Here is an 18,490-nt window from a genome sequence, read left to right on the forward strand (position 1 = left end):
CCCTTTTCCCTGCACTTAAGAACTAATCTGGCAGTGGCCTAAGATTCATGAAAGCAGGATAATAACCACCCCTAGATGAAACACTGCAGAAGACTTTTGGAGTGAAATAATGTTCTACATAGAATGTTAACAGGTTATACTTTCTAGAGACTAAACTTTTATTATACGTTAGTTTGATATGTCACTTCTTTGTTTCTTACCCATTATGTCCAAAATGTTGATCTTTGATAAATGTATGGTTGTTGCTTTTACCAGAAATATATCTCAGTGCTGTGGTATGAGCTGACACAAATAAGCTAGTTTGGACATTGTCCCCTTTCGGACTTTGAAGTAAGAATAAGAGCCTCCGGAAAAGGGCACTTTTTCCGGAGGATCGGGGCCAGTCTAGACGCTCTTTTCCGGCTTTTTTAAAAGCCGGAAAAAAGCGGCGGACATTTTTATTTAAATGCCGCGGGGGATATTTAAATCCCCCGCGGATTTCCCTACGACGACTCGTGAAATTTACATGCCCCTTCCGGAAAAGGGGCCAGTGTAGACGTAGCCCAAGGCTAAGCAAGGACTGGCATAGCCTGCAGGAGTGGCTAACAGCTGACACCCAATTGAGGGCAAGCAAATCTGCTTCTTGCAGGGACCAGTGACGTAATAAGGTGACTCTCAATCCTGAGTACTCCAATACCATCAAAGTACTATTCCAGAATTATAGCCTTCCCTTTTTCTTTTGTAGGAAACGGATCTTATCCTGACCTTCAATATCTCAATGCACCGTTCTTGGTGGATGGAGAATGGCCCAGGCTGTACAGTGACATCTGTGACACCAGCCCCAGATTGGGCACCAGAGGATCATCGTTACATCACTGTCTCAGGGTGTTTGCTTGAATATCAGTATATAGAAGTGGCTCACAGCTCCCTTCAGATCTTCCTTGCAGTAAGTGTTCACAATCTCTTTTCCAGCCCTTTTTCTAGAATTTATATTATAGTGAAGGCTACTTTCCTCACCAGTCCAAAACCACAACATCTTATGGCCCATCTAACCACTCAGAAAAAAAAACTGACTATATTTTGTAGCCTCATTCTCCAAAATGGCTGTTCTTGCTGAAACTTTGGAAAACATATGTTTCAGGGAGAGAGCAAGCAATTTCTGCCATATCACACAAAAGGTGAGAAATTCTCACTCCACTGACCTCAATAAGCAAAATTCCAAGTGCTGCCAGGTTTTCACCTTTAAAGTGACAAAATTATAAGCAACTGAAAATAGGCTTGTAACATAAAGTATTCAGCAACTTTAACTATAGCTGCTGCTACTAGCTCTGCCTATAATAACTATTCTATTCCAGCAGTACTTAGTGACTATTATTGAGTCTCCATTGAGTTTCACATCATACAAATGTGTAAAATAAATACAGTAGTTGCTCAAGCAACATCACAGTCTTGGATTATGACAAGATGCAGCTTGTGGATAAACAGGCCAATAGGCTTGAAGTGTGTGTGGGGGGAGGGTGGGCAAAGTAATCATAAATACAGGTTTATTTGCATAAATATGTAATCACAGGATAGTATTCATGCCCTAAGTTTATAGCTAAAGCTCATTTCCAAAGTCCATGTTTAGGATTTTATTCTCTACCTCAATTTTTGTAGAGAATAATAAGTGATGAGTGAAAGAATAAAGAAAAAATATAGTTCAGTGCAGGATCTATTCATGTTCAGAAAAACATGGTGTATTGTACGTCAGATCTTTTAGGGGTGTCAATATCTGAGCACAGCTGTAGTTCTAGATAAGGCCTTGCTTAGTACAGAATGACAAGCTATCAGATTCTGTGTTATAATCCGAGCACAATTTAGCCAGCCATAGTTAGACCTTTTATTACTGCCCATGCTACAGTTATTACAGGTATCCATTCACAAAGCAAAAACTTGGGCCAGTTTTCCAAACCATCATATTGGATTGCATAACATGTAGTTTAAATGTTTTCTTATAAATAATAACATGGAATATGGTTATACTAATAGAACCACTGGTGACATGCAACACAAAGTCAGACAAATTAATCTTTCCTTTTAATTCTCTTTTATGGGCACTTACCTGGCTCTTGGACTTTAACTGTAAAACCATACATAGAAATCTACAAATTGGTTCCTTGCTTTCAATTCTCCCCCTCTCCCATGTTCCTGGCTAGTATCAAGTTAATGTTGATTTTAGTTTTTTCAGGCACAGGAGTATCAGTGGTTGCTTTTGAAGGGGTTTTCTTGCAGGTAAAAACAGTAAGGAAATCATTCTTATTGAGCTGACTGTTAGGCTCCTTTGAAAGTGACAGAATATTCAGTGCATTTTCTATGACTTTTTACTAGGCTTGCAAAATGTGCAGCTAAAGAAAGTTGTGATGTACATGTGTGTACAACTTAGTGAAAAAAATACATAATGCGTTAGCAGAAGTGAGAGCTCTTGTTCTATCCTTTTACATGTTGTAAATAGAAGAGTTTATGGGGAACTTTTGTGCATTCACAAAAGGAAGCACTTCCGGAGGTACTACCAGAATTCCACAGCACTTAAAGTTTCCAGGGGAAGAGATCTCTCCTGAGAACTTTCTAAACTGTGTTGGACAAAGTGTACTGGTGGCATCTAAGTGGCAGATTATGGAATTCATATTTCCTATTGCAAATATTAATTATACATTCTGACGTTTGTTCTTTCTTTATTTTTTTTATTTTGATCTAAAATATCTTGAAAACATTAAAGAATGCTAACCCATGTTCTCAAAAGTCAAGAAATTCACCCTTGTGCAGAGAACCAGCCCAAGGCCTGGACACCACTTATATCCCACATACCTTCACAACAGGTTTTGAGAATAGCATTTGAGGACATAAGTGATATCCAAATCTTGTCCTGGCTTCCACAGAGTATCGAATTTCATTCAGTATGAATACACATCAAGGTCTGTTTCCTAGAATACAGCTGGTAACATTGAAGGAACAACAGAAATATTCTGATTGTTTGCAATTTTCTAAGCGACTGAAAGCAGGTAGCCTTCTAAAATTCTCCAAAATAGGAGCAGTTTTCAGAGAGGCACCATCTGCCTTCATAGAACAAGGAATACCCTGATTTTTCGATTGGGTGCTTATCTACTCTGGTGTTACAAATGCCTACGATAGTCACTTTGGTTATGTCTAGACTACATGGCTCTGTCGACGGAGCCATGTAGATGAGTTTATTAGACATAGGAAAATGAAGCGGCGATTCATTTTCATCAAAATCACCACTGCGTTGTGCCAATCAGCTGTTTGGCTGCACAGCAGGGCAGTCTGGACGCTCCGTCGTCGACAAAGGAAGCCTTTGTCGACCGCTCCATTATGCCTTGTGGAATGAGGTTTACCGGAGCAGTCGACAGAGGCTTCCGTTGTCAACCGTGGAGTGTCCAGACTGCCCCGCTGTACCTCCCAACAGCTGATCGGCACAGCGCGGTGGCCATTTTGATGTAAATGAAGCAGCGATTATTTAAATTGCCGCTTCATTTTCCTGTGTCTAGTCAACTCATGTACATGGCTCTGTCGATGGAGCCATGTAATCTAGACATACCCTTTATGCCCATTTATGCTCATTTGCTTGATAGCCATGTTGATTTTTTTTTACTTATTTGTTTAAACTCAGTATATTGATTTTATGTTGACAGATACTGCCCTTGACAGGAACACTTTCAAGTTCACCTAGATATTGTGGAGATCTCATCTGAACTTGCTATGCTTAGCTTGCCTCTCTGAAACTATGCAGGATCAAAGATCCCAGTGCCACAGCTATTTTGCCTGACAACTTTTCTTCAAAGCATCATTGCAAATAAAATCAGGAGTGGAGTCTCAGTTGTCAGTGAGTGTGTTTGTCGTTTGGTTCTTTTCAGGCCAAACTTGACCTAAATTTTATCACTTTCTTTCTATGCTGTTCATCATCTCACCTCTCCTCTTCCCTCATGCCTACGCCCCCAGTCATGTGAAGGAGAAAGAAAGAAAGAAATCTGTCATCTTTGGTCCTGCAGTCTGCAGAGCTGCAAAATAAAGTTTTCAGGCACTACCTACAGCACACATCTGTACTTACTGGAGGAGAACTGCTAAAGATGCGATTTGGTCTGTTTAGTATGAATCCCTGAGCTTTGGGAAAAGATCTGGAGCAGAAGTTTCTACATAATCATCCCACACATTCCCAGTTAATGCTACAGATGAAATTGCTAACCCAGAACCTTAACTCCATTATGTCTCACAAAGCAACAGTGTTTTAATTTGAGTAGAGTGTTCACATACTAATATCAATGAAATGTTTTGATATGTAACTCAGCTTTTACCATTTATTCAGCCAAATTGTATTAACAAGCGTGAGCCACTGTCGGTAGACAGGATACTGGGCTAGATGGACCTTTGGTCTGACCCAGTACGGCCGTTCTTATGTTCTTATAAGGGGCACAGTGGCCTCCCTTTGTGTGGTTATGGGCAGGTGACCCTGGGCCCTCCTACTCCACCAGGTTGTGAGCTAGGGGCCCTCTGTAACACTGTAATGAGGAATCTGTTATCTGTGGTCCAGCTAATGCTGTCCCCGGGGCTTTTTCCTACCACTATATCTCTCCCTTTGGGACACATCATGGCTGGTATTTGACTCTGGTGACCTTATCCAGGGGTTTCAACAGGGTACGGATAATCATAGAATACTAGAACCAGAGGGGACCTCAGTAAGTCATCAAATCCCCTGTACTTAGGGCAGGACCAAGGACGATCTAGATCATCCGTGGCAGATACTTATCTAACTTGCTTTTAAATATCTCTAATTATGAAGATCCCACAACCTACCTAGGCAATTTATTCCATTACTTAATCACCCTTACAGTTAGGACGTTTTTCCTAATGTCCAACCTAAATATCTCTTACTGCAATTTAAGCCCATTGCTCTTCTCCCATCATCAGAGGGTAAGGGAATATTTTTTTCCCTCCTCCTTGAAACACCCTTTTAGGTACTTGAGAGCTGTTATCATGTCCTCTCTCAGTCTTCTCTTTTCCAAACTAAACAAACCCAATTCTTTCAGTCTTCCCTCATATAGATCATGTTTTCTAGATCAATTATTTTTTATGCTCTTTTCTGGACTCTTTCCAATTTCTCCACATCTTTCCTGAAATGTGATGCCCAGAACTGGACATAATATTCTAACTGAAGCCTAATCAGTGCAGAGTAGAGCAGTAGAATTACTTTTCATGTTAATGGAAAGTGTGTTTATCTACCCCATCACAATAAACTATGCCAATTTATATCACTTGAGAGTCTGTCCCTATTTCTAAATAGAACTTTAAGTAAAAACAGAAATATTCAACCTGATATTTTACAAATCCCATCTCCTTGTGAAATACCGTATATACTCGAGTATAAGCCGACCCGAATATAAGCCAAGGCACCTAATTTTACCACAAAGAACCGGGAAAAAATATTGACTCGAGTATAAGCCTAGGGTAGGAAATGAGGCAGCTAACAACCTTAGCTCAATCAGCAACCAAGCTCAATCAGCTCCCCATAGCTCTTTTCCTCAGGTGTCCTGGCTTCCTAGCTGTTTTCGTGTTTTTAGCTGAGGGAAACTTGCAGATGGCAACTCCCTCTCCACATATACCATTCCCCCGACACAGAGGATAAAATATTTCCACAATCCCTGGGCAGATCCTCCTTTCCATAAGGATTTTATCCTTTCCATTCAGGCCCCTTACCTTATCTCTTCTCTTCAGCCTGCGCCGAGCCGCGCTTCTGCCTCCGGACCCGCCCCCTGCCCACAGCACAGTGACAAGCCAATCACTGGCAGTCACTGTGCAGCCAACAAGCCTATGTATGTGCGCTGTTCATCGCACATACATAGAGCTTTCAGACCTCAGAAATTGACACGAGATACTTTGATGATGAATTTACAGCGCAGTCCATAACAATAACACCTCCTGACAGATACGACAACCTGGATGCCTTAGAACCTGACCAGCGTACTCACTTTCCTCAGTTCTCGAGACGCTGACTCGAGTATAAGCCGAGGGGGGCATTTTTCAGCACAAAAATGTGCTGAAAAACTCGGCTTATACTCGAGTATATACGGGTATTTACCTTTTTACATTGTTGCATTGACTTTCTCTGAAATGCAAGTATTCTTTGATATAAATGTATTTGCATTGTTTGTCTCTTATTCCATTAGCTGTCTGCTTCTGCAAAGATAAATATCTAACTGGAGAACTCTCTTGTAGACCTTTCACCTAACTCCCACTTACCAAATGGTCTTTTGCAACTCTTTGGTTTGGCTCCCATTTGTTTATGTGTCTGTGTTGGTTTCATGGTCATCAAATATGTAGTGAGATAATCAGTGATTCAGTCTTTCTCTAGCTGCTCTGTATGACTAGACTGAGCTGTTGTGGTGATGGAGTAGCTTAGGGTATGTCTACACTGCAAAGTTAATTCAAAATAACAGACATTATTCTGAATTAACTTTAATAGCGTCTATACCTGCAAACCGCTATTTCAAAATTAATTCAAAATAGTGGAGCACTTAATTTGAATTTGGTAAACCTCATTCTACAAAGAGTAATGCTAAATTCGAAATAGCTATTTTGAATTAAGTGCTGTGTAAACACTTAATTCGAAATAGTGGGCCTCCAGCCCTTCCCAGTTTCCCCTGGTAGCCACTCTGGGTTCAACCAGGAAAACTTACTGTCCTCTCCCCCAGCCCCGGAGCCCTTAAAGGGGTAGACTCTGGACACAGTGCCTGTGCCAGCTCTAAGCCTGCCAGCCCAGATCCAGCAGTGGCCACCAGGGCCCCCTGACCCAGTGGCCCCAAAACATGAGCCAGCAAGTCACTGGCAGCCAGCCCTCCACCACTCCCCAGGAGCAGTCTGCCAGCTCCCAGAAGCCTGACGGGATGGAGAAGGCGGCGCCTTCCTGGTCCAGAGTGGAGATTATGGACCTTCTTCAGGTTTGGGGAGATGCCCCCAATGTCCATGATCTCCACACTAGATGGAGGAACACGGTCATCTATGGCAGAATAGCTGCCAGCCTGGCCACCAAAAGCCACATGCGAATCCAGGAGCAGGTTTGCATGAAAATCAAGTTGGTCTGGTGAGACCCCCCCCCCAATCCAGCAATGCAGGTAAGCACATGCTTAAGTCCCACTGTCATTAATAGGATTCAATCACGTGCTTAAAGTTAAGCACATGCATAATTGTTTTGCTAAACCTAAGCCTTAGAGCATGTCTGAATTTGGCCCTTGTTTAAATAGCATATGGTTGTTGTAGTTCAGGCATTGGAGTGAGATTCTGCCTCAAGTTTGTACGGCAGACTTTTTGCATGTCCTTAGACAAGTCACTTCATCTCACTTTGCCTTGATTTTCTACCTATAAAGGAAGGAAAATATTTTCTGTATATGTCTAATCTGTTTTGTAAGTAGATTGTAAGTTTTTCAAAGTCGGGACTATATTTTACGGCACATCTACACTGCACGGCAAAAGTCAAATTAAGCTATGCAACTTCAGCTACATCAAGTTGCATAGCTGAAGTCAAAATAGCTTAATTCATCTTTTGGTGCTGTCTACAGTTAGAACATCTTCTTCTAACTTCCCTTACTCCTTGTGAAATCAGGGTTACAGAAGCTGGAGTAAGAAGTCCTCCATCTTGACATTATTTCAAAATAACAGCTTGCTGTGTAGACATACTCTTTGTTGTTTCAAAATAACACTGTGGTGTATGCGTGTCCTTAAAATCTCTGTGTTTATACGGCATCCTGCACAGGAGGCCTTTTAAGTAACACAAAGAGTAATAATAATTACATTTCTCATAGCAGTGGAGTCCAGACTCATTATGTACAACTTGTATCAGCCTATATTTTACTCTCTGATTAGCCTTTACCTTCCTTCATTCCCAAAAGTCTGTTTCTTCAAAAGAACACAAATTAAAATCCATTTGTAGATCAAAACCTTGAAATTATGCAAAGAAAAGATCGGTCATGCAAATAAGTATGGAAGAATTAAATAAGTATTTGCCAACATAGGATTTGGACTATTTATTATGCTTGTATTTTACTTCTGCACTTTCACGCTCACAAGCCTATTGATTTTAGTGGAACTAAGTGCCTGAGTTATGGGAATATGATTAATGCAAGGGTACCATCATAGGCAATTTGGTTTTTACTTATACAGGCCCTGGAAAAGACAAACTGGGTAACATGCACCACTGAGTATGATTCAGTAATATTATTTGAATAAAACAAGTGAGTAGGCATTTCTTCATATGCTGTATATGTATTATTCCTGATAACGTAACTGTCAAACAAAACCATAAGAAAATTAGTGTATATAAATATTGGCCAAAACCATAATAATCTTAATGGACTTAGTACATTTTATGTTGTATATTGTTTGCATGTTTTAATCCTTCCTGAATTAATACAAGAAAATACGCATTACAAGAACTACTATTTATATCATCGTTAAAAATTATTTCATGGTTTAGAAAACTGTAATCAATACTTACTAATCCAGGTTGTTTACAGTAAATACCTACCACTCAGAAACCTGCATATCCTTTTTAGTTTATATGATCTTTCAAGCTATGATATTAAGCCAACATGATTTAAGCCAACACAAACCAAAATTGTGTTAAGAGGAGATAGGAAAGATGGTTAGCATGCTAGCTTAACACAGCGGGGAGATCCAAGTTCCTCTGCTATTACAGACTTCCTGGGTGGCCTTGGGCAAGTGTGTGTGTGTGTGTGTGTGTACAGCTTAATTCCCCATAGGTCAGTGGTTCTCAAACTTTTTGGCCTGCAGCCCACCTGGCTCAGTGTAAACCTTTCTGCAGAGCATCAGTTGCTAATGGAAACTTGCCATTAATTACATAAATACACCCAAGTCCTTTTGCTAGTGCAGCTATGGAGAATGGTTTAATTTAAATTATTAAACAGATTAAGTGCAAGACTTTTTTTAAGTGTTGCCAGTTACAATACAAAAGGTTTCAATGTTTTCTTTATTTACGGCAGGGGTAGGGAACTTTTTCTGGGTTTGAGGCCACTGACTCAAAAAAACATCAGTGAGAAGCAAAAAAGCTCCTCTAAAAACCCTCATTGATGTGGGCCCCCAACTGAGACATCTCACTCCTCTGGCAATTCAGCTGTGGTGGGAGAGGCAGAGAGAACTGAGATTCAGGGCTTCCCATAGGCCACATTTGCTCTTCTGGAGTACTGGGGTTAATGGATGTTGTGAACCCATTTAGGTTTTGGAGTGGGGACAAAAATGAGGGGTTCAATGTACAGAAGAGGGCTACCAGTGAGTGGGATAGGGATGAGGGTGCAGGATCTGAGCAGGCGGTGGGGTAGAGGAGAGGGTGATAGTGTGAGGTCTGGGTGGGAGGTAAGGTGCAGGAGCAGGCTGGAAGTCGGATGTGTGGCCAGGAGGGAGGGTGCAGGGGAGGGGCCGGGAAAGGGTCTCTGGCCGGGGGGGGGGGCGGGAAGGAGTAGGCAGAAGGTAGGATGTCTAGCCAAGAGGGACGGTGCAGGAGAAGGGCGGGGAAAGGTTTTCTGGCCAGGGGTGAGGGTGCAGGAGCAAGGGAGAGTGCAGGAGCAGACAAAGGTGTTTGGACAAGAGGGAGGGTGCAGGAGCAGGCTGGAAGTGTGGGATGTCTGTCCAGGGAGAAGGGTGCAGGAGCGGGCTGGGAATGTGGGGTCTCAGCGGGGGGTGCATGAGAGGGTTGGGACTGCAGGCTCTGGGCATGAGGGAAAGAAGGGGAATTCTTTGCTCCCCCCGCTGCTCCCATTGACTAGAATGTGGCACTTCAATGTCATGTGAGGGAGGTGGGGGTGTGAGGCTGCAGCATGCACAAGGGTTCCCTGCTGTGAGAAGAGTGAGGGGACTGAGCTCAAGCCATGGACCACCTGGAAGGCATAATGGTCCGCAGACCACAGTCTGAGAACCACTGCCATAGGTAAAATGGGAATAATAGCTCTTCCATACATTGTAAGGATATTGGGAAAATGTATTTAAGATTGTTAAACACTTAGGCTGGGTCTAGACTACATGCCTCTGTCGTCAGAGGCATGTATATTAGACACATAGGCAAAGGCAAATGAAGCCGCGATTTAAATGATTGCGGCTTCATTTAAATTTACATGGCTGCCGCGCTGAGCCGACAAACAGCTGATCAGCTGTTTGTCCGCTCAGCACGCTAGTCTGGACGCTCCCCTGCCGACATCAAAGCCCTTTGTCGGCAGCCCCGTTATTCCTCGTGGGATGAGGTTTACCGGGGCTGCCAACAAAGGGCTTTGATGTCTGCAGGGGAGCGTCCAGACTAGCGTGCTGAGCGGACAAACAGCTGATCAGCTGTTTGTCGGCTCAGCGCGGCAGCCATGTAAATTTAAATGAAGCCACAATCATTTAAATCGCAGCTTCATTTGCCTTTGCCAAAACAACAAATCTACACGGCTCCGTCGACGGAGCCATGTAGTTTAGACGTACCCTTAGATATAGTGTTGATGGGGGCCATATAAGCACTTAAATACCTGAGAGAGACTAGCATTGCTATATAAAATATATATGAAGAGGCAATTTTAAGCAGGCACCGCTCAATAATAAAAATGAGTCATTGTGACAGTCTTCATGAGAATATATTGCTGGTGTCATCAGATAGATGCATGTTTTGGAGTTATCAGTCTGATTCAGTGCATTGTGGCATTTACTTTCAGGGGAGTAAGGCCACAAAGGTTTAATAATTAACTTGGTTTAAAGGAAGTGAAAACCATATATATAAAAAACGGAAAAAAGGGGAAGTTGTTAGTAATACATATAAATTAGAAGCTAGATATTGTGGAAAATGGTTAAGGGAACCAAACGAATAAAGAGAATGCTGTAGGGTGCCTTGATCACAATCTATAAGCAAGGGGAACAAACATTTGGGATCGTCTAAAGTTCTTGGACCAGCTTTTCCTCTGTGGCTGCAGACACTGTTCAATATCAGAAAGTTCAGCGGCAAAAGTTGGACTGAAAATTAATGGGAGGAAAATAAAAATTCTTCTGGTTGGTATTTTTAAACACTTTGCAGGCTCTGGCAACCTAGTGGGTGACCATCCAGTTGAGATTCTCAGTGATTCCACCTGCCTTGGCTCTGCTGTCATAACATGAGCAGCACTGAGAAAGAACTTTAATCCCATGCTGCAAAATAGTCATGAGGCACCTCATTAGGTATGCCAGTCACAAACTGAATACTTTGATAAGTAGAGAGATGTAGCTGAGGATATACAATATATAAGAAACATAGGATCACTTCTGGATTTAAACCTGAGTGACTTTGGCAAGCCAAAATATTGAATAAAAGCTAGCAGTTGTTTGTATGCAGTTTTTTGTATGTAGGCAAAGGGTTATTAGGACAAAAGGTTACATATTTGGCCTAGTTGCTATCCCACTTCTTAGGATATTTTCCCAGTGTCATAATTAACTCATTGCCATGACAAAGTATGAAAATGAGAACATACATTACCATGAATAAACCCTAAATTATATTTAAACAATCAAGACTAAACCAAATCTGAGGTGCAACCAAGAGAGTGAAGATCAAATACCACTGCATGTGAAAGTACAGCTCATATCTTATCATCGGTGAAGATACTGGTGAATATCAGCTTAAGTTCAACTAAGGCCAATTACATGGGTTAAAAACTTTGAATGGAAAGCCCTTCTGCAGAGCAATTTGAAGATGCTGGAATCATTTCCCACTTAAAACAGTGAAGGATCTCTGGATTAAACCAGTATCATTCTAAGGCTGCTGTAAGACTAGAGTTTGAGAAATCTTTTATGTTTGTGCCAGACTATTGGAAAACTACAGGCATTGTGCAGCATGGGGAGGGAAATACAATAGACAAACCCAAACACAGAATAATTGCTATCAACAGTAAAGCCTAATGGGAGAGAAGTATCCAAAAGGAAAGCTGTTGGGAAATCATTTTAAGAGTTTACATCCTAAAATCCAGGCAAAGTTACAGCGGCTGCTTGCAGCAGATTTTAAGTTAAATTAATCAAGTTAAAGGAAAAGGGAGTCTCCCATCAACCTTTCTGTAAAACAATGATTTTTTTAATTAATTTGTTTAGTGAGATTTAATTACTAATTGCATTAATGGTGAGACAGTTCAAACCATTGACATTGATTATATTTCAATTTTAATATCACTTTGCCCAATTTAATATGCTCTTATAAATTAAGACAGGAGAACTAGTTAGTAACAAATTTTGCTTAAACTTATATAATACATTTATAAATGATACACTAATCTGGTCTATTTCCTAGAACTTCAGTGCAGACAAAGTAACTTACATAGAAGGAAAAGGTAAAATCCATAACACAATTGAGCCCATTATAGATTTCAATAAGTTAAAATATTGCCCTATTATTTTTACAAATGCTTGAGTGGTCCGTATTCTGACTTATAGGACCAAAACTTGGCCCCTCTCTGGCTACATCTATACTGTGAGCTCACATACACATACTTGTGCAGTCTCTCATCAAGCTACTAAGAGTATAAATAGCAGTGTAGCCATAGTAGTAAGGATAGTGGTACCAAGGAAACATGGCTGAGCCACGTCAAGTACATGCTTTCTGGTTTCAGGAGGCTCTGCATGGCTCAACAATGCCTCCACTACTGCTGCCTATGCTAATGAAGCACTAGCTTGATAAGAGCTATCGATAAAAGAACAAAAATTTGTGGAGAAACATAACTTGTTCTGTGCTGCCCAACAGCATGAAAACTCATCTCTTCAATCTAGCAGAAAAAGGTAAAGCATGAGCCAATGGCCGGAAGTTGATCCTACTGAGAAAAAAAGGCAAAAAATTGTTTACACTGAGGTAATTGATCATTGAAACAACTTGCCATTGCTGACTATTTTAAAATCTATGAATCTCAGATGTTGTTGTGGGACCTTTTGTATTTAGATAAAAGCACATTTAAATTTACTCGCGTTCTAGCCTCTGAGGTGCCACATAGGAAAAAACAGTAATTGTCATTAGGCAGCACAGAGTAGGAATCATAGCACAAAGAGAGGAAGGGTGTTAGAGAGTGTGTTCTTGTGAAGCTCAGAACATTTTTGCCTGTAAATAGAATCCTAAATGTGGTATAGTAATAGAGATGTAGCTGTGTTAGTCTGGTCTTGCATACAGCTATTACATATTATTATTTGTATCACCATGAGGCCTTTGTGTTATCTCAATGGCCACACTGAGGAAATGATTAGAGAGGTAGGAGGAGAACCAAGATTTCAAGAACAGGAGCCTGTCTGACAGTGTCAAAGTCAACTGACACATCACGAGTACTTGTTTTGAAGTTTAGAGAAATTCGCGAGAGTACTTTCGGTGTGGTCCAAGGGAAGCTGGGTTGGAGAGGGTCTATGGTTTCACTGAAGAAGAAACACTCCAAACACCAGCAGAGTGTTCAATTAGGTTAGGTATGAAAAGGAGAAGGACGCTAGAGTGTTAATTAGAGAGACAACTGGGGTAAAGGGTGGCTTTTTTAGCCTTTTTTAGGCTGGGAGAGACTACACCATGCTTGTGTTGTGAGAGGAAAGTGCCATAAGAGAGTGAGGCACTAAGGGGGAAGGGAAGGGATGAGAGAGATGTGATGGCAGGAAGAGGAAGAGTTTAAGGAGTGACTCAAAGGTGCTGCAATGATGGCAGGGATCACAGGCATGGCAATCAGATAAATTGGAAAGGGGCCGTTCTTTAGCTGGAAAGGTGGCAGAACTGAAGGAGGAGGGAACAAATTGGTGGTGGTGGAAGTCAGCCTGATCAGGGACGGATTAAGGAGGGGCTAGCCTCCCACCTATGGGAGGCGCCTGATGGCAGCTGGAAGGGGCGCAGCACACCGGGAGGGCGGGCCGCACATGTGCAGTGCACTCGGGGGCAGAGCCGCGCATACCCCAGGAATGGCTGGAGCTGGCCTGGAGCTTGATCATTGGGGGAAGACAAAAAAATGGGGGAGAGAGGCAAAAAAATTGTCAAGGATTCAAGACAGCGAGGCAAATAGAGAATCCATAACTATATCAATGGAAGAAAGAAAAGAGGAAAATTAGAAGTTTTAATAAGTAAAAAGGAAAATGCCAGAATTAAATCTACTGTATATTTTAGAGAGCTTGTCTCTTTGTCTGTTGGTCTTTCTGTCTGTTCAAGAACTCCTAAATGATAGGAGCTAGGACCACCAAATTCAGTATACAACTTCCTCTCATCAGAACTGTTGTGTGAGGATAATGGGATGTGTCTGGAATAGGATTGCTTCTCAGAAAACCCATACAAAAAACATACACACTCTCTAGGCAGGTGAAAGCAGCTAGCTGGGGGTGCCACCCCTCTCTGAGACTGCCCCTGCCCCAAGCCTCCCACCTTCCAGGTAACCTGTAGGGAGATTGGGTGGGGATGATTCACATGGGGATGTTGCTGGCTGAATCTCTCATTCCCTGATTCGTATGGAGACATTGTTGGCTGTTTCCCTTCATCACTGTCAAGAAGTGAGGGGAAATTACACAAACTTAATTGACTTAAGGACCCTAGCAACACTGGGTACATGTGCTAATAAATTATAATTATTAGATATCTTTGGAATGAGGATCCCATTGCGAAAATGAGTAGGGTACTAGTGTGTCTCCAATATGTTACTGAGTAGAAATAAAGAAAGTATAGAGTGGTTTTGAATTTAAGTAAAAAGTAAGCAGTTCAAATTAGGGTCACTTTTTCTCTAAGTCACTCAGGATATGGGCTAACCACCATCTTCAATGCTAGTTTCTTCATAGCATAATAAAGGGGCTTTGAATTCAAATTAAAGATTACAATCTGTAAGGAAATACTACTGTTTAACATGGGTTTTAAACACTTTTAGTAGTCCAGTGAATGAGTACGTAATTCCTATTTTTAGAATAAATATAAATTGAACCCTTTTAAATAACACTTATTTTGCAAACAGAGAGCTTACTTTCTGTAAGATCAAGAACCTACTCAAAGCCTAAAAGGGAAACTTGGATGAGCTCAGAAGAAACTGGAGGAGGAAAGAAATTTTGGAGAGTAATAAATGAGGAAGGATTATGTTAGGAAGGAAAGTCTGTACAGAGCTGAGAGCACATGTTGTGAGTAATGTTAGAGAAAAAACAGGTGACCCAGGAGTGGATGGGGTAAAAGGGACAGCTTTATTGCCTACATGTTTACCTCGGACATTCAACACAATGTCCGAGTGGAAACAACATAGCAGGAATCAGACTCTGTTATCTATTTTAGTATATCAATTCACATGTTTATCACTACTTTTCCGAAAGCCTTATTTAGTAATGTTAACTCCCATAAAATGAATATTAATACGCAAATAATTAATACAATTATATCTGCCCCTAATTACTATTCACAGAATTTCTAATTAAATCAACACTTTTATACTACAAACTAACAAATCACAGAGATTACAAGGAAGTTGACTCTAAAAATATTATGCAGATCCAATGAGGATAAGCAAGAGACACAACAAGGTAGAGCAGCCCCATACTTATCTGGTTTCCTAGGCTACAGAATAGACAGAGAGCAAGGTTATATACATCAAAACATAATACTGGTCTCAACCAGACCCTATCATCCCAAACTACAAAACAAAAGGAAAAAAATATGTCCAAGGTCAATGCTTTCTGTGGCTGAATTCTGAACCACCAATGCAAAAAGGCCTTTCCAAACCTATTGATTTTTACACACACACACACACACACCCCCAACAAGTAATTTTGTGCTTCTATAGAAAGATTGTTACAATTTCCTTCTGAGTTCCCATCCAAAGCTGTACGGAATAAACATCTGGAGAAGTTTCTTACAAGGTACTCTCAAAGTGCCTGATGCCTCTTGTATTTGTGTCATCCTGGGGATATAATTTTTATGGGAAAATGGGCCAGAATTTCTTGTAATCAACTTTTGACTTTTTGAACCTGATAGTGAAGAATAACCTTATTTGATTAGTGTAGAGTTCTTTTCCAGATCAATACAGTTTTCTGTTTAAAAAATCTAACTGGTATAGACTGGTACTTGAGAGAGACTAGTCTTTACTGCAGAACTGGTACAATAAGTACAGTAGAAGTGGTGTATAAATCATTGCTAATTTAATAACACTGGCATGCTGTGTTAGCTGAGGAGTGACATCAGGTTAAGGTTTATTTGACAGTGCCTCAGAGAACAGTATATTGCTGTTTCTCTATTAAACAGTATTGTTAGGGCACATGTCATTAGTGTTTTGAAGGAACAAAACAAAGATTGCTCTATGCCTGTTTATGTTAGTTGTTGTCTGCCTTTATCAAATTGCACCTGCTTTCTTTTGCCAGTCTTTGCAGGAAACTAAATTGCATATATCAAAGCATATACTGTACTTGCAAAAATTGCTTTTTTTAAAAGCGGGGAGCTTTGTATGTAAAATTATACTTGTTCACTTACATAAAGGATTATTGTCTAAACAAATGTCATTCACATGAAGGGAGTTCCATAATAGTTGCATGGAAAATTTGTGCAGCCAAGTCATCGTTATGGTTATTTGCATGTCCAGTATGACCAGGATTTATGGCACCAAATTTATTTCCCTAATATTATAGGTGAGTTTTTCAGGTGAGACTCGTTCCTTAATGGCATGGACATGTTTTCCTAACAGTTTAGTAGGGACCAGGATTCTGGCCCTCCATGTAAGAGGTCTGAGGGAAAAACTCTTCTATGGCTATTCTCCCCTTTTGGATGTTACATACATGCTTATATTCTAAGGTCTTCCATTATGGAAACACATATTACAGGCCACTATATCCTTTCCAGAGATGGTACAGAAAACACATCCCAGTTGCTGTTTAGAAGGAAAATCCTGAGACAAGTATATGGAAATACCTGAAGTACATAAATATCTTATTGTTCTAAGTATTCTTACTCCCTTATATATCATGGTTCCATGGAGCATTGAATATCACCTGACTGAAAATTATAGATGCCAGAGTGACATAATTATATTGACCTTAACCACCCATGTAGATAACCGGGGGGGACAGCTTCTCCCACCAACATAGCTCTGCCTCTCTCAGAGGTGGGGTTATTTAGCTGACCAGAGAATTCTCACCCATTGGCATAGAGCATTTTCACCAGGTGCTACACTGACTCAGCTGCACCACTATAGGTTGAACCTCCCTGGTCTGGCACCCATGGGACCTGAGAGGTCCCAAACCAGGGAATTTGCTGGACCAGGAGAGGTCAATATTCCCATGCTGACTGCCCCACTCCACGGCTCCCAAGGCTGAGACTCCCACCCTGCTGCCAGATCCGCTGCCACCAGGGTTCCCTGGGGTCTCCTGGGGCCAGAGCGGGCTGGGGCTCTGCTGGACCATGAATGTTGCTGGACCAGAGAGTTCTGGATTTGGGAGGTTCAACCTGTGTACATTTGTAGTGTAGATGAGCCCAGAGTGTAGTGCATTCACTTCAGTGTACTATGATTGTAGCTTACATGTATGCTATGGTTATGGCTTACATGTTGGCTGATACTAGGTGTGCCAGCTTTCCAAAGGCAGAAAACCAAACACCTCTGCCCTGACCTTACCCCGCCCCTGGGGTTTCTAGAATTTGGACAGGAGATAAGGTATGGGGAGTGGGGTTGGGTTCTGGGCTAGGCATGTAGGCTCTAGGGTGGGGCTGATTTTGGGGGGTGCAGGGTGTGGACTCTGGGCTGGGAACGAGGGGTTTGGAGTGTGGAGGGGTGTGGGCTCTGGGTGGGAGTTTGGGGATTTGACTTTTGGCACTGTCTACACAGCAGGAAGTCAAAGAAAAAACACTCTTCTTTAGTCTTCCCTTACTCCTTGTGAAATGAGGGTTACAGGAGTCAGAGTAAGAAGTCCTCCAGTTTGCCATTATTTTGAAATAATGACTTGCAGTGTAGAAACACTCTTTATTAATTCGGAATAAAGTCAGTTATTCCAAAATAATTCTGCTGTGTAGACATACCCTGAGTGACCAGAGTGACACACATTCCCTGTTTCTCTCTCACACACAAACACACACACACACATTAACTGAAAAAAATGAAAGTAATGCACTACAATGATTGGTGTTGTAAACCATGTTTTCCAAGTTGCGTGCAAACATATATGTGCTACTTTGTATTTCATTGCTGTGTGCAGTTCTCACAATGGCATCTTCAAAAAAAATGTTAACTGCGGGCACAAAACTATACTTTGTCTTAGACATACACTTGTGTATTTGCTTTGAATTACCCATTATGTATCCATAATTCTCTACACAAAATGATGTACATACTATTTTTAAAAACTGGTTTGCTGAACTTATAGAAGGCCAGAAAAAGTTATTTATTTCTCAGCCATTGCAATTTGGCTTTACTGAAGATACCATATTAGGTACATTTACACACTCACAAGCATATTGATTTTAGTGGAACTAAGTGTTTGACCACAGAAAATACTACATGTG

General features: G+C 41.2%; 1 protein-coding gene across 5 annotated transcripts in view; it reads left to right on the forward strand.

Moving 5' to 3' along the window:
- NKAIN2 (sodium/potassium transporting ATPase interacting 2) overlaps positions 1–18,490 on the forward strand; it is a 762,798-nt gene that overhangs the window by 647,257 nt on the left and 97,051 nt on the right. For all 5 annotated transcript variants that reach the window (XM_006139449.4, XM_014581722.3, XM_075924074.1 and 2 more), the window contains one exon: positions 725–925. In XM_006139449.4, coding sequence (XP_006139511.1) covers positions 725–925 — 201 coding nt within the window. The remainder of the gene's footprint in view (positions 1–724; positions 926–18,490) is intronic.

The sequence above is a fragment of the Pelodiscus sinensis genome, chromosome 3 (genome assembly GCF_049634645.1).
Source record: "Pelodiscus sinensis isolate JC-2024 chromosome 3, ASM4963464v1, whole genome shotgun sequence".
NCBI classification, from domain to species: Eukaryota; Metazoa; Chordata; order Testudines; family Trionychidae; genus Pelodiscus; species Pelodiscus sinensis.